General features: G+C 36.6%; 2 protein-coding genes, 1 long non-coding RNA gene and 1 pseudogene across 3 annotated transcripts; 2 read left to right on the top strand and 2 right to left on the bottom strand.

Moving 5' to 3' along the window:
- Positions 1–1,112: 1,112 nt before the first annotated feature.
- Positions 1,113–2,969, bottom strand: LOC147503803 (uncharacterized). Its single transcript, XM_086557018.1, has 2 exons — positions 2,738–2,969; positions 1,113–2,293 (listed from the first exon to the last, which is right to left on the bottom strand). Exons 1-2 carry the CDS (start codon positions 2,750–2,752, stop codon positions 1,493–1,495), a joined length of 816 nt encoding a protein of 271 aa, XP_086413144.1. The 5' UTR covers positions 2,753–2,969; the 3' UTR covers positions 1,113–1,492.
- Positions 2,970–9,072: 6,103 nt separating this feature from the next.
- LOC147503800 (sodium/hydrogen exchanger 4-like) lies at positions 9,073–21,243 on the top strand. Its single transcript, XM_086604961.1, has 15 exons — positions 9,073–9,189; positions 16,427–16,480; positions 17,165–17,283; positions 17,391–17,488; positions 17,899–17,961; positions 18,082–18,128; positions 18,246–18,428; positions 18,526–18,572; positions 18,696–18,760; positions 19,269–19,371; positions 19,507–19,608; positions 19,858–19,999; positions 20,232–20,294; positions 20,394–20,477; positions 20,781–21,243. The coding sequence occupies exons 1-15, from the start codon at positions 9,073–9,075 to the stop codon at positions 20,928–20,930; spliced, it is 1,437 nt and encodes a 478-aa protein (XP_086461087.1). The 3' UTR covers positions 20,931–21,243.
- LOC147503802 (uncharacterized) lies at positions 10,648–12,060 on the top strand. The gene is made up of 5 exons (XR_015220268.1): positions 10,648–10,807; positions 10,921–10,997; positions 11,305–11,419; positions 11,777–11,836; positions 11,945–12,060. It is a non-coding gene; the product is annotated as an uncharacterized LOC147503802 (long non-coding RNA).
- LOC147503801 (bifunctional aspartate aminotransferase and glutamate/aspartate-prephenate aminotransferase-like) lies at positions 15,473–16,363 on the bottom strand (annotated as a pseudogene).
- Positions 21,244–22,171: the final 928 nt, after the last annotated feature.

The raw sequence follows: 22,171 nt of genomic DNA, 5'->3' as shown, positions 1-22,171 counted from the left end.
ACACACTTGGGTTGGAAGCTGGATGTAACAACCTCTCTAATCCTAGAAAAGAAAAATGGCATTGATTTGAAATCAAATCGGCAAATTGCCCTTTGCGCACATGAACATAATTCCCATAACAACTTAATTAACTCTCTTTTTTACTCTTGATCTTGGCAAATGTGATTTGCAAAAAAAACATAATTCCCATAATTAAAGTTGGTCAAACTCTTTTCCCTTTCACTCAAGAATAGTTTTCTCATAATGAAGTTGGTCAAATTCAATACAAATTAAGCAACACAACCCTACCAAGTTGCAATTAGATCATCAATCTCATAAGCAACACTAGTGAAAAGTGTAAAGCATTCTTCTACCGAAAAACAAGGGTCGCAGTATTTACACCCTACCTTATGGGATTGGCACCCCTTTGGCATAATAGTACATAAATAATGGTTATTCCCTATATGTCCTTTTACACCTCACATGCCCAATAGTTCTACGATAGTGAGTTGCCGCGAGATCTCACATTCCATGACATCGAGTTGCCGCAAGATTCCACAATCCACAGCGTCGGGTTGTGATGAGATCCTACATTCCACGACAGTGAGTTGCCGCGGAGGATTTTTTTGTTATTTTTTTTTTCACTTCAAATTTTAAACACACACAGCATACAAATACCTTATCTTCTTCTTTAAAGCTTCTTCATACACTCCAAGAACAACACCAAACCCATGGAAAAAAAATGTACAATCAAGGCATATGTCGTGCTATCTCGCGGCCAATTTTTTCACACTCTAAGAAAAACTTGTGATCAAGTTGATGAAGAAAAGTTTTGGTAATTAATACAGGCAAAGACTCCATTTTAGTGAATACAACTATCTCGTGTCAACTAACTTGTTTTTGCGGTGGCTATCAAAAAATTTTAAAAACAAAATACTCACGGCAACAACCTTTTATGGATTTGCCATCTCACATCAACTCCTTATTATGGATATTACCTTTTCGCGGCAACTTCTTATCGTGGGTGATTTTTTAAATAATTAATAGAGAGGAGCCAATACTTTTGAATTGGTCAAAGGGGTGTAAATCATATAAAGTGCTGTGTAAATACCGCCACCCAAAAACAAAGCAACTAATCAAACACCATAACATTACTTGTTTTATTAAATAATTAATCAACCACATGCATGATACCAAGCAAAGAACTGTTTGACCCTTGGCGACCAACAACCTGACTCCACTAATTGATACAATAAACTAGAAACATTCTCCATTTTGGATCTGAGAATGTAGGGCAATTGTGGGCCCAATGGCCTAGATCTTCCTAATTCCACATTCCTTGTCAACCTCGATCATACTGAAAACAAACTACATAAAAACATAGCAAAACCTATATGCAACCCGGCCAAGAACCTCATCCATATATCGGACACACTTCACTACTCAAAACAGTTCATGCAACATTCACCATCGATCTATTCCTGATCATCAGTCTAGCTCCTCAACTGTTGCTTCAGGTGCTTACTTCCACTATAGCTTCAACTGGTTCCTCACCTTTAGTGGTACTCTCCTCAGTAGTAGTAGTAGTAGTAGCAGCAGCAGCAATAGGTTCTACTTCTGCAGGCAACTCCTCAGTTTTTGTAGTTTCTTTGCTCTCCTCTACGACTGGCTCTTCTGCAGCTACCTCTTCAACTGACTCTTGTGCTACCTCCACAACTGCAGGCTCTTGTGCCACTTCTTCAACTGCCTCTTGTGCAGCTACCTCTTCAACTGGCTCCTGTGCCACTTCCTCAACTGGCTCTTGTTCAGCCACCTCTTCAACTGGCACTTCTTCAAGTGGCTCTTGAGCCACTTCACCAACTGGCGGCTCTTCAACTGGCTCTCGTGCTACTTCTACAACTGGCTCTTGTGCAGCCACTTCTACAACCGGCTCTTGTGCAGCCACCTCTTCAACTGTCTCTTGTGTTACTTCTACAACTAGGTCTTGTGCAGCCACCTCTTCAACTGGTTTTTGTGCAATCTCTTGAGACTCATCACCAGTCTTCTCTATTACAGGCTCTTCAGTCTCAATTTCTGCTTCTTCAACAACCTCCTTAGTCTCAACATCTACGGGAGCTTCGACTGCAGGAGCGGCAGCTGGTTTCTCTGATTGGACATTTGTTATTTCTTCTTCTTTGGGTTCTTCAGGAGTAGTCTTAGCTAATGAAGGTTGTGCAACCACCACTTCCTCTGTTGCTATTGTTGTCTCTTGGGTCTTAGCCAATTGCTCAAAAGTGGTTTCATTCTCGGGCAATGCTGATGTTGCAGATTGAACCTACAATAACCAACACAAAACAAATCACAGCAGAGTAGGGATCAATATCTTCCAAATTGCCAATAAATTAAAGCTAAATATTTTGCAACTTATATTCTCAAGTAAAATTTTGAGAATTTAACACACATCCGGATGAGTAAAAGTCTGGTTAAATTCAGTATGCTAAAAAAATATAAAATGGCAATAGAGTTCTTGTTGCCAATCATAATATAGGAAATATGATAGGCGATAAGCATGTATTAATGACATGTATCAATAACAATTAATATATTGTGTCAACATATACAAACTCAGGCTTTTGCACCTAAGAATTCATCAAGAGTACTCATTCATCAATATGAAGTTGTATCATCATAGAAACTGGAAATTTCATGTAGGCATATTGCTAAATTATATAAGACCAAATAAGTACAAGATATATATACGTATCCTTGGGTTGATTACCTCAACAGTGGCCATTGAAATGTTAATGGATGGATCGGAAGTGTATTTGAAATGGGAATAGTAAAGCAAAAAGATCAACTAGTGAGAAGAGAGGCTGCTTGTGAATTGGGTGAAGTGGTGATCAAAGAGAGAGCTATATATAGAGACCCAAGAGGCCTTGAAATGATAGAAGGGGAGGGACTAGGGAGCACTTAAGATTCTTGCCAATTGGACATCTCATGTCACTGACGTCAAGGACCCTAGCATGTGTACTGGTAATGTTTAAAAGTTTGTGTAGATTGGATTTAGTGTTATTATAAGCTTTGTATACTCTGGACTCTAAACGCCAAATGGTGGAAACCATTTTCCACATCTGATATCATGATCCTGTGTTCTGTGCAGTAGGGTATGGAGGTGACCAAGTTTCATGCACAGAGGTCCAAGTCTATACTATTTTATCTGGAATTATCATCAACTCTAGTCCTACTTTTACGAGAAAATCAGGGGGGGGGAAATACTAAACTAAAAATGTAAAAAGTAAAATTTCACAATCAAATGGCTTAAATGATTATGCTAAATTGTACAAATGTACTACATTAGATCGACTACATACTTGGCTACCTTTCTTTTTCCCCACTGTTATTTTTCACTCTCTCAATACATTTTCTTTCTACGCAATAATTCATTCAAATTCGAATAATGTCAATGTCTTATGACTTAAGATTAATTTTCAACTTTTAATCTTTAGTTCAATTTTTCGTTTTTCCTTGTGATTGTTTCTTTTCTTATAGTAATACTGCTTTTCACTTTATAAAGTTCAAAGGAGCACATCAGAAAATAAGAAGGCCGGTGCCAAATGGGCCCATACACTAGCTGCTATTATTGTAGTTTTACTAAAGTAGATGGCCCACCATGACAGGTAGATAGATGGTCGGGACCTGTCACTTGATAGTTGATATACTGGGCCAACATACATTATGAATCAACTTCTTTCCCCAGAAAATGAGTAAAAATGAACATAAAAAAAAAGTAAAAACATGCTAAATTTAACGCAAAAGTGGATTTTCAATGGAGTTTTTCTCTATGTCAATTAAACTCAATAATAAACCTTTGATTTCATTATATGATTGTCGTGAACTGATCCGACATTTACTTTACCAAATATAAAATGAACCCAAACATTTGACGCGCACCTCGATTGTAATATCACATTACGAGTTGGATTTAAAAAATGGGACATCAAATGTGATCAATTTTCCACCTCCGTCCTGGAAGAGTTTGGCACTATAATTCTTTTTAGTTAATATTGAAAAAGCAAAGGGATTTTGTCAAATTGCAACACCTTTGGTTTGAGATCCAAGAGTGATTCTTGATTTTCTTTGTTATCTGATAAATAATCTAATAATATTGTCGATCTCAACACATATAATTTTGGTACCTCCGTGCCGTTTCATCCATTTTATTATTGGGAAGAAACAACAGTCCTCATCATATACATCCTGTAAAGCCCCGAAAGGTCGATCCCAGTATCACTTGGGCGGCCCCTGGGCCCTGGCCCACCTTCTGTTGTCTAGGCATTGCCCAGAGAAATCAGATCACACCAAGCTCTGCATTTGCCCTTTTCAGTAGGCCACTAGCTTGTTCGTGTAGATGGATAAGAATATCCAGTCAGGGGTCAAATCAACTGGAATAGGCGGATTGGGGGTTGGCCGGTTGGGAGTATACCCGAGGGCGAATAGCGTTTTCAATGCAAGCTACAACTTGTTACCTCCACGTATAATTATTTCCCCTCATTTTGAGTCTTGATAGGGGAGATCGATCTCTCCACTAGGAGTGTCAAAATGGCCCTCAAACCCTTAGCCACCATACCCGCCATGGGCGAAAAAAAACCTCAAAATGAGGCCCCACACATTCGTGGTGGGCTGACCCCCGCCTGAGCAAGCCTTTGGGAGGGTAAGGCCTGGGACTTCAAACTTAAGCCTCCCTTGAGCCCCTCATCGGCCCTCAACATTTATTACATATATTTTAATAAAAAATTTACAATATATTTTATTTTAATATTAATATGCTAAAAATCACTTAAAAAAAACGTTTATCTATTAAGTTTGCCAACCTTATAATTTCATTATAATATTTTATGAAATGAATTTAATTGATCTTAATTGACTAATACAACTTTAACAAGTTTTTAGTAGTTTGAAGGTTTAATTGTGAAGTCGATTCGATTTTATCATTTTTAACTAATGTTTCTAAATTTATTTTCAGCAAATCAAATGTATAACATAAGTATCCGCCCTCACGTTTGGCCCTCAAGCCCGCCTTCTTCAAGCCCTCTCTCTAGGTAGAGGGCGGAGTAAAGGCTTCGAGATTTAAGCATTGGCCCGACCCGACCCGGCTCTCGAAGTAAATGAGGGTAAGGCTAGCCCGGCCCTCAAAGCATGAGGGCTTCATTGTTTGAGGGCCGAGCCAGCCCGGCCCAGCCCATTTGACACCACTACTCTCCACCAAGAGGAGATATCTAATTTATTGTCTGTTGATTGGGCACGCACGTATCTCAAAAAAAGGAACAAAAGTCAATAGTTACTAAGTGAAAATAAATTTTGGCCTCTGATTTTTGGAGAAATTAAGAAAAATTAAAATGAAAATAAAATGTATGTTCTTCTTTCTTTTGTGTTATTGATTGTGTCATGATTCTCAAACAATTTTGACAAATCGCACAAGTGAATTCAATTGCCGATCCATCTCTCTTAAAAATAAATTCAAATGGCGTTTGCTTAGTGTGTATATAAAACAATTTTTTTTTTCTATTAAGTTGGAGTTAACATTGCTATGATATTTAAAAGGATGCATGTAACCCATTTTTCTCTTCAAACAAATCAAAGATCTCCTAATGTACTAACGTACTCTGGTATTAATGGAGGTTTGCTTGTTTCAATCAATTATGTATTTGAGTGAAAACATATTTTAGAACTATTGATTTTGTGATTATTTATAACTTGGTTTGATTGCATGGGAGGACATTGTTGAAGATAGAGACAACCAAGGCCCAAAATATCGAATTCAATTAATATTTCGATGTACCCAAAAATCGATATATATCAAAAATATCGGCGATATTTTTTTTTGTTGACCAGTCAAAATTTTGTTTTGTATGTCGATATATCGAAAATATCGTTGATTATATCAAAAATATCGTCGATTATATCAAAAATATCATCAATATATTGGTCAAAGTCAACAATATTTAGTCAAAGTCAATAATATTGGTCAAAGTCAACAATTTATATCGGATATATCATATATATCGATCGATATATATCGTTATATCGGAAATTGCGATATATATCAGGAAAAAAAGAATTTAATATTCGGTTGAGATATATCGAATATATCCATATCGGTGTACCAAAAAAACGATATATATCGGTGATATTTTGGGCAACTAGAAAAAAGAGAAGAAGATACATAAACTCATAAATTTAATTTATGACGTTTCATTGTTCGTTAAATAGTAAAAATATGTTATTTTTTGTTTTGTTTTTTTTTTGAGATACGTGCCAAATCAATGGAGAACAAACTAGATCTCTCCTCTTGGTGGAGAGATCGATCTCTCTTTATCATTTGCCCCTCATTTTTACATTCTTGGCGAGAAACTACTAGGAGTTGCACAATGTAAAGGTGATTTTAAACTTCGGCCAGGATATTTTCATTCCGTCTAAACAAAAAAAAAAAAAAAAACTTTTTAAAACCAATTAAAACTGCTCTTTATAACCACTCATCTCAAACAACTTGTCAAATAAACATCTTTCTTCTACAATTTCAATGTCAAAGTAGATCACAGCTTAAAGGCTTTGTTAAAGCTTGAAATTTTCACTAGACTTTACTAGTAAAATCAGTTTGAAGAGATTTGTTGGCTCAACAATCTAAAGTTCTAAAGAAATCTTAGGTTTAGTGGGTGTTGGATCTCATTTTTTCAAAAAATCAATTTTTCTCAAAAAGTATTTTTCTAAAAAAATATTTATTCTAAAAGCAATTTTTAAATAAACATGTTTGGTTGATTTTTTTTTTTTTTTTTTTTTTTTTTTTTTGAAAGCTATTTTGCCAAACTAGTAAATTTCGTGATATTTCTCGAAATATCTTAGCATATCTCGGCATTTTTCACTAATGAGCAATCTATATGCCTTTGGAGCGGGATGAGAAAGTGAGAAAAAAAAATTGTTTTTTAACTTGAAAAACAAGTTTTTACTATATATCATAAAATATGTTTTTGAACCAATAAATATTTTTTGGGTGAAAAACTATTTTCTACAAAAATAGAGACCAAATATGTTTATTTTTTCAAAAAGCGCTTTTTCACTAATAAATGTTTATTGACTAAATAAATAGGATCCAAACACCTCCTTAACTTTTTATGAAGGTAATTCAAACATGATTTTGCAACCAAAATCACAGAAATGCTTTCATGGCGATTTTGATCTCAAAGCGCGAAATTGTGGTTTGGGAGCGAGAGCGATAGGGGTAGGTGACGATTTGTGTGACTAAGGTCAAGTCTCTTCTAGTTATGCATGCAAGGGCTCCAAACAAAAGTTATTCTGTGTGTGCAACAATAAGTGTCATCTGGACTGAGAGAAATCATAGGAGGTTTGCAGCGACCATCCAGACTGTTAACTCTACTATACATAGTATTATTTCTGATTCAATCTAAAATAATATAACATGTACTTGTTGCTGATACTATTGAGAGTCGTGTCTCATTCAGTGTTCATTATTCCAAACGGAATATCGGAATTCCGCCCAATATTTCGGTTTTTCAAAAAACCGGAAAAAACATCATAGAGTCGAAATATTGATAATTCTGAAATTTGTCGAAATTCTAAATATAACATAGGTCGAAATATTATGAATTTTGGTTTTTGGATTTGTCGGAATTTCGATAATTCTGAAATCCCGAACTATCGTCTCATTACATAGATTGGGCATCCATTCCTACTTCAAGAACATGCCCCCATTCCATGTACTTGCCATAGGCCTGTGGTGGGCAAAGTTAGCTTGTGTGCAAATGGCTCAGTTTGGAATGGTGAATCAAGTATTGGAGGCATGATCAAAGATCATATTGGAGAGACTACTGTGGATCCCTTGCTACTGGATCAGTCCTCTTCTAGGACCTGTTTGCCATTCAGATAGGATTGAAACATTGTATGCAACAAAGGTACTTGGAGGTGGAAGTAACTCAAACTCTCTCAGGGGCTGTCAAATTTAAATACGGAAGAGCCTCCCACCCTCTTGTGGTATTGGTTGAATGTGGTGCAAGCTATAGGAAATCTTGTTCACACTTTTTCTTTTATTGTCTTCGATTTTGTTTTCATGGAGACGAATAAGGTTGCTGACTATTTATCTTCCTTAGCTAAACATGATTCTTGTAATCTTTCTATTTTTGAACTTCCTTTCTATCCTCCACTTTAGGCAGCCTTGAATACTATTGTAATGGATGATAGAATGGGCAAGTGTATTACAGAGTTGTTAATAAACCTTGGAAGGGGTAGCACAACTGGTCCGCCTTTGGGTTTGCTCCACTAGTTCGATTCCCCTCAAGGCCACTGGCGAGGCAATACCCGATCAAATTTCCAAACAGGGCCTGGAATTAATCGAGGTGCGCGTAGGGGTACTATCCCTACTTAATTTTCAAAAAAAAAAAGACAAGTGTCATAATTATAGCTACTTAAAGATAGGGAGTTGAACTTGGGTTTTTAAACCACCATCCTAATTGACAACCCAATGAGACTGAGTTGATTGTGCATCGAGATGCGGATCAACTCAACACAACCGCAAGATTGGGGTTTGTTCTCACTCTCAATGCATTGGGCTGTCATTACTCACCAGAGGAGTAGATGTTTGCAATATCAAACGGACTGTCGGAATTCCAACAAATATTTTGATTTTTAAGAAACAAAACAGAATCAAAGTCAAAAGTCAAAAGTCAAAAGTCAAAATAAGAATTTAGCGGAATTCAAATATTTTGAAATTTGGTTGGAATTCATTGAAATTCCAACGTTCCAGCTCGGAATTCCAGTTTTTAAAACTATGAGAATTACAGCCCAATGAAACTCATGAATCCTATTTCTCCACAATATTCGGGAGTGTAGAAACAAGTTGTTGATGATTCAAACTGTCAACTAACAACACGTGGCAAAAGGAGCTAATAACTCTCTCCATAAATATATAAGCTAAAATATTTGAGTCCTACTTGTATTCCTCCTGTCCTTTGGACCAACTAACTCTTTTCGGACTCCTTCAGCTCTTCCCTTTTCTCTTCTTCTCCCATCTCAAGTTCTGATAAGGGGAATGTGGCATTGTTGATGGAGTCGTCTGATATTGTTGAAAGTGTTAGGCTAGTTGGTTTGTCCCATGTCCATGTTGTTTCTGTATCTGTGTTCGTCGCAGTGCTTTGTTTATGCATTGTTGTTGAGCACTTGGTTCAGGGGGATCCAGGGGCGGATCCAGGATTGCCACTCAAGGGGGGCTACTACAACTAATATACACTACAAATTTTGTTTTTGGGATGAATTATACACTATTATAACTAGTATTTTTTTTTTATGGAAAAGTTGGGTGTGTTGCTTACCTGCCAGATACAATCAAAGACCATTAATACTGAGTAGTTGAGAATGCTCCCAGTGACCCACGTCAGCCCCCCTTTTTTCTCTCAGACTGACACATCAGATTTTACATAAAAAAATGAATTTTACGCCCTTTTTTGGCGATTTAAATTGTTCGTAATCCAAAATAGATAAAAACCTCTTTCTATACTTTTTTTTTTTTTCAATTCTACAAAACACTCCCAACTCTCCAAAAAAAAATTCATCTCTTCAAACCCTCTCTCTTATTCTTCTCTTCTTCCTTTTGTACGCATAAAAAAAGTGAAGAAAGAAAAAAGAAAGCCTATCCTCCCCAAACTCTCTTTCTCTGATGGCTGCCATTCTGCTAACATCTCTCAACTCACCCAACCCTCTCTTGACCTTTTTTCTCCAAAACCAATTAGCTTGAACCAAGAAAAAAAAAACACCATTCGTGCACTTCTCATTTTTCTTAAATTCCTTTTCTGAAATTCAGGGTTGCTCCTTTTTGAGTATAGCATTGGATCTTACCCATTATTATTCCAATTCATATTCACATCTATTTTAATCGGTATTGGATTACTTCACTTGCTTAAAACCACTGCTTCTTCATACTTTCTAGGCGATGCCAATTTCCAAGAACAAGAAAATAATAGTAATAATAATATGTGTGTCGTTGCTGTTGAAAGCGGCGATGGTGGTGTTTGTGGTGCGTGTGGGAAAGCTGGGAGTAGTAAGAGGTGTTCTGGTTGCAAGGCTGTAATGTATTGGTAATTTTTCTTTATCTTTTTTGTTAAATTTCGTTTCTTGATGGTAGGAATTTAATGCACATTGTGTTGTTCATTGTAATATGTGTCCAACTTTACTGTTGTGGATTAGGAAGACTAATTTGATTGGGGGAAAATTAAGTTTGGTAGTTTGTTATGTTAACCAAGGGGCCTCATTATTACTGGTTTAATAGTGTTACAGAAATCTTTGTAATATGTTTCCGTTAGCGTGGCGGCTATCGTTTTGTTTCTTCAGCTCTCATACTTGCCAGTTCAAGTCACAGACAAAAATGTCAGGAGCTCAGAAAATTTGGAGGTCTGATTGCAAAATCAGATGTCAGTAGCATTGGTGGAAAAACTTCTTGCTGTGATGGTAAATCTATTAAAGAATTTCCACTGATAAAGAAGGTAAGTGTAACCAGCTGTTATTATATGAATTTGTAGTGGCAATATTCTCCTTCAACAGTGAGAAACTCATTGCTTTGCGTAATTCACAGGTTCTATTTCCTTGTGAAGAATTTGTGAAGCTCTTTGAAGAATAATGTCCAATCACCTACAGATGTAAGTGGTTTGTTTGATTTTTGAAGAATTTGTTGATTAGAGCTATGGTGCGGTTAATGAGAGTGTTCTCGATGAGGAAGATTGGATGTTGTCGCGCCGCCACCAAAGAATTCAATTGATGTGCGGAAGCTGGAGGATTCAATAATTATGTAACTTTCAAAGAATTAGATTGAGTGTCCATGACTCAATTGACACTTTTTCTATTGTTTTTTAGTTGGGCGTCTTTGAGATTATCAATGTTTAAGTGTGGTTGCATTTTCAGCTCACAATAAATGAGGAAGACTGGCACGAAGTTATCACAACTTCAACTCATCTACCAATTTTTTTTTGGTGATAGAGGTAAGTTACTCTTTGGTTAAGTCTTCTAATTAAACTGTAGAATAGGGATGTTCAAATTATTGCTTGGGTTTAGGATTTTTAGCTTGATGATTAGAAGACGGTGCAAACATTTTCGAAACCGCTATGCCACTACTTGCTCATCTATTTTGAGTACTTTATTTTTACTTTGTTTTTGTGTGTTTAATGATCCAAACATCTAGATTATAACTGTGCACATTGGTTTCTAAATTGATTGGTTAGGTTAGTGAGTTTGTCTATGATTTCCAGTGGCAAACATTGGCTAATACTATACTATATTGGATTTCAGGTTTAATGAGTGAATTTCCCATGGGATCGAGAACAAGCTAATACAAAGAAAATTGATATTTTCCCAGTTACGTTTGATGGTGATCACAAAAGGAATGGAGGTGATACTCCAAATGGTGAGACAACCTTACACAAACTCTTATCCTAGGTTTATTCAATATTCACTGATATTACTTGATTGACGTGTACAATGATAGAAGAAATCTTTTACGATAGTTGTTGAACTTATTGAGCAAGCCCTCCTTAACCAAGTATTTTTAGTATTATGATTATTAGATATTATTGTTTTGGAGTTACAGATTATCCGGCTAAATGTGCATTGTTTGAGGCAAACTTTAGAGCTGATCTATGACCTGATTGTTTTTTATAAGAAGCTGGAGGTGAGCTTGAACGACAATAAACCAATTTGGACTCTAGGTTAAATATTCATCATAAAATTTTCAAATATTTAAGCAACCAATTTATGTTACCAGTTGAAGGCTATAAGAAAATAAGTACATCCCAAGATGTCACCCATCTCAGGCAATTCAAAGGTAACAGTTTGACTCATCTATTCTATTTATGTATTTTTTTTTTTTCAAACATTAGATGAAATATTGAACTTCAAGTCTAATTAGTGGTGTATTTTTGTGTGCATAAAGAGCTTAGGTTGCACTATTGCATTTCACCTTTATGGGCATGAAGCGAGACATAAGCTCTTCATAAGTGTGGATCTACTCAAACTCGGGATGTGACGTTCTATGGTGGTACATGTAGGTTATTTGGTGACTTCATGCATATAGAATTTCAATCTGAATCTTAAAAGCACTTGAGCTTTGAATAACATTTTAACGAGTGTAAGCGTATATAACACATGATACTTCTTTGTTTCTAGAAAGAGTTATAACTTTGTACATAAACGCGTTATTTTCACTTTTTATGCTATACATGGTGTACAATCATTTTCTATTTTAACATGCTCTGCTCATAGTAATTGGATCAATTAAATGAATCTGTTCATAAGTAGTGGGATCAATTGTTGGTTAAACCAGTATGCACATAGTATTACGGGTTATTGGGTTTGTAGGTTAATTTGTGCCAATACGCAAATGTGAGATATTGGGGTTGCTTTGTGGATATTTTCTATTTCTACGTCTAAGAAAGCTCCTTATACCTGCCAAGAAACTTAAAGGCTATAAGATAATTTTTACATCTTATTAGTTTCTCTTTAAAACAAATAGATGTGCTCCTGCTTTTGTCTCCTAGTTAATATTTTCTCTCATTGTGTTCAACTTAAGATTGGATGCAATGCCATGCCTGTCAGAGTAGAGCCATGTTGAAGTTAGATGTCTATATGCCTTGATGTCACCCATGTCGAAAGGCATGGACAGTAACTAAACTACTGCAATTGGTACAATTCCGCTTTTACAATATAGGTGTGGTAAATGCACATAAATTGAAATAACGATTAACTCGCTGGATGGGTGTCGTCCGTGCTCAACCAGGTTGGAGAACTACTATCTTCATCTTTTTAAGGTTCATCTCTCTTCTTTGTCGGTGTGATATTTTCATTAATTTTGTGTCACTTTGTGTTGGATTATAGTTTGAATCGTTGTTTTTCCTATAGTGTGACAATCGGTGCACACCCTTAAGTTTTTCATGACATGAACTGGCACACACCCAGGTAAGCTCAGCAACCCAAAAGCAACTGCAAGTTTCTCACTATGGTAGCCCCGAGATTCCTCAGAATCATTCTTATTTATGTAATCACCTGTATCTTCAATCTTCTTAAGAAGCTCTTCTAACTTTCTACAAACATAATTGATTTGTGGGTGGCCTGTATCATCTACAGTGAACACATGTACCCTGTTCCCAGCTTCAATCTAGCTACAACCAGGATTTTTCCTAATGCCTCTTTCTCTCATCAGTTTCCTCACATCTGAAAGGGCATTCAGATTTCCCGAGTCTGCATACAGGTTGGCTAGTAGGACATAACTTCCTGAATGTTTTGGATCCAACTCAAACAAATGCTTCACAGCACAATGTGCCAAGTCTGCATTACCATGGGTACGACATGCGCTAAAGCTCCCCAAGCACTAGCACATGCTTCCATGGGCATCTCATCAATCATTTTCTTGGCATCCTCTAGCAACCCATCATGTCCAAGAAGGTCAACCATACAAGCAAAATGCTCTGAAGTTGGAGATATACCTTGATCTTTTGTCATGGAATCAAAGTACTGTTTTCCTTCCATAACGAGTCCCGAATGACTACAACCGATAGAAACGAGAACATAGCTTATATGATCGGGCGAGACTTGATTTCAACATGCTCTCAAAAATCTGCCTTTGCTTTTGTTCCTTGGCCATTTTGAGCATACCCTGAGATCATGGCGTTCCAAGAAATTAAGTTCTTCTCACTTATTGAATCGAAAACCTCCCCGTGTTTCTTCAATCCTACCACATTTTGAGTACATAGTAATCAAACCATTTACAACCGATATGTTCGTGATCAACTCCAATCTTTGTAGTTTGAGCAATGATTTGATTGCCAAGTCTTCGATGATTTTTGTTCTTATTAGTAGCACTTTTTAGATTTCTTAATTTTAGTTGTCCAAATACTTCGTCAAGCAGCTGAGAAAGCTAAGGTAGGACTCTCATCTAGATTTGAAATTGATATCGATTTGTCTTTCGCTACTGCTGATGCATCAGCCAGAAAAGATGTACGCATTGCACTTACTAGATCAAGGTTTGTCAGTATCCATAAGAAAAGGTAAGTAAAATAGTAGAATAGATAAGCTATATAATATTACTGGTATCACTAAGAACTCTGCAAAAGTGCAAATCAGTTCCACTAGGTAGAAACTAAAAAGTATAAACAATATTTATGCATAAGAAAAGGTAAGTGAAAAAGAAGAAGAAATAGGCTATATAACATTCTTGGTATCACTAAGAACTCTGCAAAAAGTGCAAATCGGTTCCACTAATGTAAAAACTAAAAAGTATAAACAATATTTATGCATAAGAAAAGGTAAGTGAAAAAGAAGAAGAGATAGGCTATATAACATTACTGGTATCACTAAGAACTCTGCAAAAGTGCAAATCAGTTCCACTACGTAGAAACTAGAAACAAAATTTATCCATAATAAGAAGAATAGTTTCTTCTTTTTATGGTGTTCACTATGCTCCTAAGAGGGCAATGACAGTCCAGTTGAGCTCCCAGTTTAAACTAGGGAAAGGAGTCCAAATGGTTAAGTGGGATGGAAGCCTCATGAATGACCAACATTATATAGCAGGTTGACAACATCAAGTTGTCTGTTGTAAATTGTGATTGACCACTGAAGAGCATAACTCAATTTCCCAATTATGTTAGTCCCCCAAGTGATGTGTTAGATATGCAATGTTGAGATCCTCCACTACGTGGCCAAGGGTTAGTAATGGTTGCCAAAGCAGTCACACTGTCTTGACTATGTATGATGGAAACCAATCTTATATACTTTCTTGGAACTTTGGTGCCAAATGATTCCAATCTATGGATTGTATATGTACTGAAAATCTATTAAGGGTGAGACTAGAGTTCAACGGATAATTTAGCTAGTTTCCCATGCTTTCCAAGTGGAAGGCCAAGTGGAAGGCTTACTCTTACTCTTTTATCAGACTCGATATATTCTTAACTTTGCTCTGTAAATAAGATATGCGTAGAGCGTGTTGGAGCTAGCTGACCAGTTCGCTTAACAAAATACAAATACAAATACATATTCCTATTCATCCACATAAACTTCTTATTACTGGTTCATTGTGCGCCAGAAGTTGATCTTTATGCTTAAGACTCTACCAGAAAAGATGTACGCATTGCACTTCTTATTACTGGTTCATTGTGCACCAGAAGTTGATCTTTATGCTTAAGACTCTACCAGAAAAGATGTACGCATTGCACTTACTAGATCAAGGTTTGAGAGCTTGGTTAACAATCCCTTTAAAAAAAATTAGAAAAATATAAACCCTTTAAACAAAGTAAGCCTAATAAATCATTAGCTATCAATATACATATATTATTTATTCAAGTGGACTTTAGGCTTTTGAGTCATTAGCTATCTATATAGCAAGTCCGGTCATAGGCCGGGCCAAATGGCTAGTTATTAAGAAATGTGTGGTTTAATATATTGCATACCCCGCCAAAACCAAGCAGTTTCACCTCCAAAGATATCCAAGTCCTAAAGCAAAGAACTCTAGCTTTTTGTGAAATACTACTAGCACCTAAAGTAGCTTGACTTTGAATCTTCCCACAAGCTTGAACAAAATGTGTTGGACCACAAAGGTACCCAAGTCTCCAACCAGGTCATTGCAAACGCCTTGAAAACCCATTAACAGTCAATGTTCTCTCCCACATTCCAAGCAAAGAAGCAAACAGCTAATATGAGTAGCTGGTGCATAAACGATATGTTCATAAATCTCATCCGATAACACTAATAGCCTAGGATGTTTCGCAACTATTTTAGCAATCTCCTCCATAAGTTTTCTAGGATAAACAGATCCAGTTGGATTCGAAGGCGAACATAGAATAAGTACCCTCGACTTCTCATTAAGTTTTGATTCTAAAACTTTAGGATCCAACAAAAAGTTATTATTCAAAGATGTTTCTACAATCACCAGATTTGCATCAGCCATTCTAGCCATTTCAGGACAACTAACATAAAACGGATCAGGAATTATAACCTCATCACCCGGCGAACAAACATCAAGCAATCCTTGAAGTACACTTTATTTAGCACCATTACTAACTAAAATCTGATCAGGTGTATAACTAATACCATTCTCTTCTTCAAGTTTATGACATATCGCTTTACATAACTCAAAAGTACCAGCATTAGGAGTATACCTTGTATGCCCTTCACGTATCGCATTAATCCCCGCTTCAGCAATCACTGATGGGGTATCGAAATCAGGTTCTCCAGCTGCTAAACAGATAACAAGTACACCAGCTTGAACTAGTGCAATAGCTTGATCAGTTATCGCTACGGTTCTCGACGGTTTCACAGAATTCACTCTAGGACTCAATGTAGTATCGACTGTAAATGGTGTTCATACTAATTTTTTTTTTTTTTTGGAAGTTTGGGGGCTGTAGCCCCGTCAGCCAACCTGTAGATCCGCCCCTGGGGGAATCGGTGGTTGAACGAGTCCATTGCTTCTGTTTTCATAGTGAGCAATCTCTCAGTTTTGAATACATTTTTTACTGGTTAAGGTTTTTTTTTTAAGGTATATGACTTGCATGCATGTCGAATTTGCATTCAGATTTTATCTGTAGATGATATATTGGCTTAATGAAACTATGAATTATCTGAATTATGTAAGACGAAGTATGTTATTCGAAAGGACATCCAACTGATATTCATCATTACTTCAAAAACATTAATCATGCTAATTAATATGCTGCTCTATTTGATGTTTAGAAGAGAATACTGATAATAAGTTCAAAAGTTGATTAATGTTGCTGCTGTGCTCTAGGCTCTAGCAACATCCACTGCCTACTTAAAACCATACCACGATTGAATGCTGAAAAGTAGTGTAAACAATGCGACTAGATAAATGTAAGGATATAAACACCATATTAACATGTTATAGTCCTGTCCTGTGTCCTGCGTAAACTAATCTACTCATTGAACTGATCGAGTGAACAGAATGAGTTGTATCTTGTCTGTGTAGTAAACAGCATGGTAGTATGAGTTAGTTACTCATTGTGTCTGGTCTGTAACTCTGTAAGTAGACAACAATATTGTTTTTTCATTGAAGTGAAAAGGACAAGAGGAGCTAGATCAAATAGGATTTGTGCCAATGAAATATGTTTGAAACACATGTTTAATGGAGTCACTTTTCATGATGTAGGGTCTCGGTGCAGGAACTATAATCCTGTTTTTGAGCAGTGGAACAAGTTCTCACATCCTTAGATTCGTTGAGGAATTGTTCTTCATATATCTGCTACCACCAATAATTTTCAATGCAGGGTAAGTTCAGCTCACTTATAAATCACATCTACTAGTCAATAGGCTAGTTGCAATCTTGTTTTTCCTTTCATCTTCTTTTAATGTTTTGCTTTATATGTTTTACTTAGGTTCCAGGTCAAGAAAAAGCAGTTCTTTCGTAATTTTACAACCATCATTCTGCATGGAGTACTTGGTTGTATTCTTTCGTCATGCATAATTGCATTAGGTGAGTTTAAATCACTGAAAGTTTGGCCTTACATTTGTAGTCGATTCATGTGTTGTGATGCGATGTCCATATAAATACCTTTGGATGCATACGGTTCAAAAAATTGCGACAAAAGAATCAATGTGTTGATTCCAGCCCACCTTCATTTTTATAGTAGGGCTTTTCTACTTCCTAGGCGCTTTTTCTTTCTATTTTTAAAAAAAATTAACAGAATCTATAAAATTATGGGATTATCCTCAATCGGGTGGTTTTTGGTGAGACTTGACTAAAATAAAAGGGTGGAAGAAATCGTCGCATCTTCCTTCGATTCCTTATGAGAGATATTCAGTCGTTTAGAATAGAGGTTAAAGAAGCTAGTATCAATATACTTCCAACGTGTGAATCCTAATTACATGTTGCATATGGTCTAGGTAGCTGGTGGCTGTTGCCAATGATTGGGTTCAGTGGTCTGCCGTCATTTAAAGACTATATGGGTTCGACTCTCCTTCCTCTCATCTGATCTCAGTATCTTATGTGCGTTCCCCATTTTTCATCTTCAGATGTCCAGTAAATAACATCAGCGCTACAATTGAATTTTTTGCTTTCTTATTCAGCTATCGGTGTAATCTTTTCATCAGCAGATACTGTTTCTACGCTACAGGTTAGTTATGTAGTTCAAACTGTCAATTAGGTATAAGTTTGCTCTTATGTTATGTTGGCGTGACAATGCTGTACTTGAGGGAACTAAAATCTACTGCAATTATATTTGTATATTTAGGTCCTAAACCAAGACGAGACTCCTCTGCTTTACAGCCTAGTGTTCGGGGAAGGAGTGATAAATGATGCTACATCAGTTGTCCTCTTAAGAGCAACTCAAAAACCTAGTACTCGGTCAGCAACTTCTAATGTCGTTGTGGATTTTTTCTATTTATTTTCAACTAGCACTGTCCTTGGAGTTGCTGTAAGTTCTAACAAACTTAATTTTGGGGAAGAAACCTTTTAGTGTCCTCTCTTCTTCTCTTCCATCTCTACTGATTCATATCTGTTGTTTCATCTAGGTAGGGCTTTTGACTGCATATGCTCTCAGGAAGTTATACTTGGCTAAGTATGTTATCAGTGACATGGAGTGTTCAACTTCTGAAAACCTATTTAATCATTTGGTTTCCTTTTTCACATTTTCGGACTTTAGATAGCCAAGTGTTGAATACTGATACCGGTTCTTGCGCAGGCATTCAACTGATCGCGAAGTCACCTTAATGGTTTTTACGGCATATCTGTCGTACATGTTGGCAGAGATAACAAGGTTCAGAAAATTTATCTACATATGAAACAGTTCTAAATTATACTCAAAACTGGGACTGAAAGCCCAACTTTTGGGCGAGACATCCAGGGTAAACCAGGCCAGTTCATTAGGAGGAAAAAATTGCTGTCACGACTTGTATTGGTCGTTAAATCCTAGTGTACACTTGTATATTTCCAATACCAAACCATCCATGCGTCAGACTTGAGGGATTCGGCACATAATGGATCACTCAAGTAAAATTTTAAGCTACTTGGTTAAGTCTTTCCTTCCTTCCTGTAAGATATCAGGGATCCCACAGGTGTTGTATACTTAGTGCAGATGCTGACTCTTTCGATTCCAAGAGATTTCTTTCCACCAAAAATAATCATATGCATGATATCTTGTTAAGCCATGCTTGAATATAGACAATGTATACCACCATTCCAACAGGCATTTAGAACTTTAGGTGATAAATCTGAGTGGTATTCTGTGACAATTATGTGCTGTTTAACTTGGTGCAGCTATTAAATCTGAGTGGTATTCTCACAGTCTTCCTTTGTGGCATCATCATGTCACACTATGCATGGCATAATGTGACTGAAAGCTCACAAACTACAACCAAGTAAGTACGAAAGAATTATGTGCACTTTCAGTCATACTCAAAGATGAGTTGCATTGAACACATTCTTATGTTATGACTCAATTCGATTGCTGTTGGGATGTCTGATCACATTACGTACACTTTGCTCCTTTCCAGGCATGTTTTTGCAACGTTGTCATACATCGCCGAAACATTTATCTTCCTATATGTGGGAATGGATGCCCTTGACAGTGAGAAATGGCTAATGAGCGAGTTAAGGTATGTTAGCCAACGCATAATATACTAATCAAGAAAGCAAAATGGTTATCATTAGTGTTGGGGTAATACAACTAGATAAAAATTGCAGAATATTTTTTCGCGTGTGTGAGTTTGTTTGTTTGTCTTTTTTCTTCTTTTTTTGTTCTGTTCTTAACTAAAATGACAATTGATTTTCTTGTTATATCTGTAATCTAGCTAAAGTTTTACCTAGTTACAATTTTGTTCTGACATTACTTTATGATGTCGAAGCTTCGGGACAAGTCTTGGCGTTTATTCCACTTTGATCTTTCTAATATTACTTGGACGAGCCGTATTGGTTATTCTTGGCTCAGCCATCTCCAATGTATTCAATAAGATGTATGGAAGCCCGAGGATTACATACAAGGATCAGGTGAGCAATCTCAGCAGTCAGCAGTTTTTTCTTTACAAATTCAAGTGTAGTATATGTTCTTTCTTTTTTTTCTTTTTTTTTTTTTGTGAGCGTATATTTTCTTTCAAATGCATCAAAGTCCAGCTCTGTTCATAACAGAGCAAAAGAAAATAAATGGCAGGGCCTAGAGACAGGACAGAAATGCAAGTATTTGATGGTCACGAGCATGCTTACTCAGCTAAATTTTGGTTAGGTTATAATCTGGTGGGCTGGACTTATGAGAGGTGCTGTTTCTATTGCTTTAGCTTTTAGTCAGGTATGTTGCTAGATATCATTGAAATGATGCAAGTCTGATACTCATCATTTATTTAGTAAGTTAGTAACAACACTACTCTCTCTATCTTTATCTCTACAGTATACACACTCTGGCGTACCATGGGATTCTGTTCGAGCAACAATGGTGACAAACACCATTATTGTTGTAGTCTTTACTACACTTGTATGCTTAAGATTTCCTTTCTCCTTCTTTGTTTATCAGTAAAATGTGATAAAGAATTTGTTCAAACTCCTGAAGGAGTGCCTATGTTCACCTCTCATCTTACTCATTTGATGGAGGACAACTCCGTCTGAGCATGAGACGGTAAACAGCTTCAAGAGTGTGAACAAATTTTATCTTGCAATAGTTTTTCTTACAGCCAACGCTCTCAATCCCTGCGTTAATATTTCAACAATGGTTACTTTTTATAGTAAAATCAATCAGTAATATTGTTGATATCTAACACTAGCGGAGTTCCTGACACAGGTCTTGGGCGCTTTTACAAAGTCTCTTATAAAGCTTCTGGTTCCTCAGCATGTTTTGGACACCCCTAGCCTTCAAGACCAAACTCCTTCCCTAGAAGAACTTAACCTTCCTCTTCTCTCCTTCAAAGAATCAGCTAAGACAAACACCTAACGCGCTAAGAGCAGTTTGTCCATGCTAATACAAAAACCCGGGTCTACAATCCATTCCTTCTGGAGGAGGTTTGATGATACTTACATGAGGCCTGTGTTCGGTGGACCTGTATAGTATTCCACATCAGCCTAACTACAAGCACTGACAAGCCGCTAATTCTGTGCTTTAAGATTAGTTTAGATTTCTGATCTTAGAATATAATTTTGTTTGAGAAACAAACTTAGTGTTTAGAATTAATGACTCTATAATGAAGTGTAAATACACAGCAGGTATACATCTTGATAAACAATCAGAAGGAAAAAATTTCCATTTCGAATATCAGCGTGCAACAATTGGTACTTCGTTGTTGTCTTAGTTTTGGACTTTTGGCTTATTTTACTTTGTGTTTGGAACGTAGTCTCTAGATTTCTCAAGATAGAGAAGACAGAGAGGAGAGGATAACCTTTTGTTAAACAGTGGCAAATTAGTAAGCGTTTCCTCAATAAGTTCATCCCTCATCCTCTCATTTTTCCGTCTATACCAAAGACTAAGAGTCTAAGACCATTCACATAGGTTCAGGGAACCAACTATCAAAATGAACATTCCGCCTACTTGGGCACATTTCTTCTGCTCAAAGCCTATAGAGCAAGTCCTACTAGTACCTTCTACTTCAAATCAAGAAAACATCCAGTTTCCTCATATACCCTTCCTCAACTTTACTTGTTTATTTCTTCAGATTTATATAGAACTTTCCTCTACTTTTGGACCTCTCCTGGGCTCCTAAGGAAGCGCCATAGTAAGTACTGTGTCTCTTTCATCATCCAATATTTCATTCTTGACTCAGATTTTGACTCACCGATTTTAGGTGTGAAGCTTTCTACAATGGGTTTTAAATGGCACAGTACATCTCTGGGTAGAATCTGATTCTAGTGCAGCAGTACAAGCATTTAACTCAGATATGTTACCATGGCAGATGCAACAGAGGTTGAAGCAGTGCAAAAAGACAATACAAGAGCTAAGGATCTCCATCACTTGGAGAGAAGCTAATGCATCAGCTGTCACAGCAGCAAATTATGCATTTACAATGACTAGCAATATGGCTTTCTTGTTTGAAGGGAGACCCAATTGGGTCACCAAATGAGAAATGCCTTTTATGTCGATCTATAGATTTGTAAACTAACCCAGGGGTGTTGTGCATATGATTAGTAAATGTATATAGGACTCACCTAGTAAGGAAGATATGCTATTTACAATGATGCAGT

The sequence above is a fragment of the Coptis chinensis genome, chromosome 4 (genome assembly GCF_015680905.1).
Source record: "Coptis chinensis isolate HL-2020 chromosome 4, ASM1568090v1, whole genome shotgun sequence".
In the NCBI taxonomy this organism is placed as follows: domain Eukaryota; kingdom Viridiplantae; phylum Streptophyta; class Magnoliopsida; order Ranunculales; family Ranunculaceae; genus Coptis; species Coptis chinensis.
Note: the sequence above shows the minus strand (reverse complement) of the source record. Positions and strands in the feature narration are given on the sequence as shown.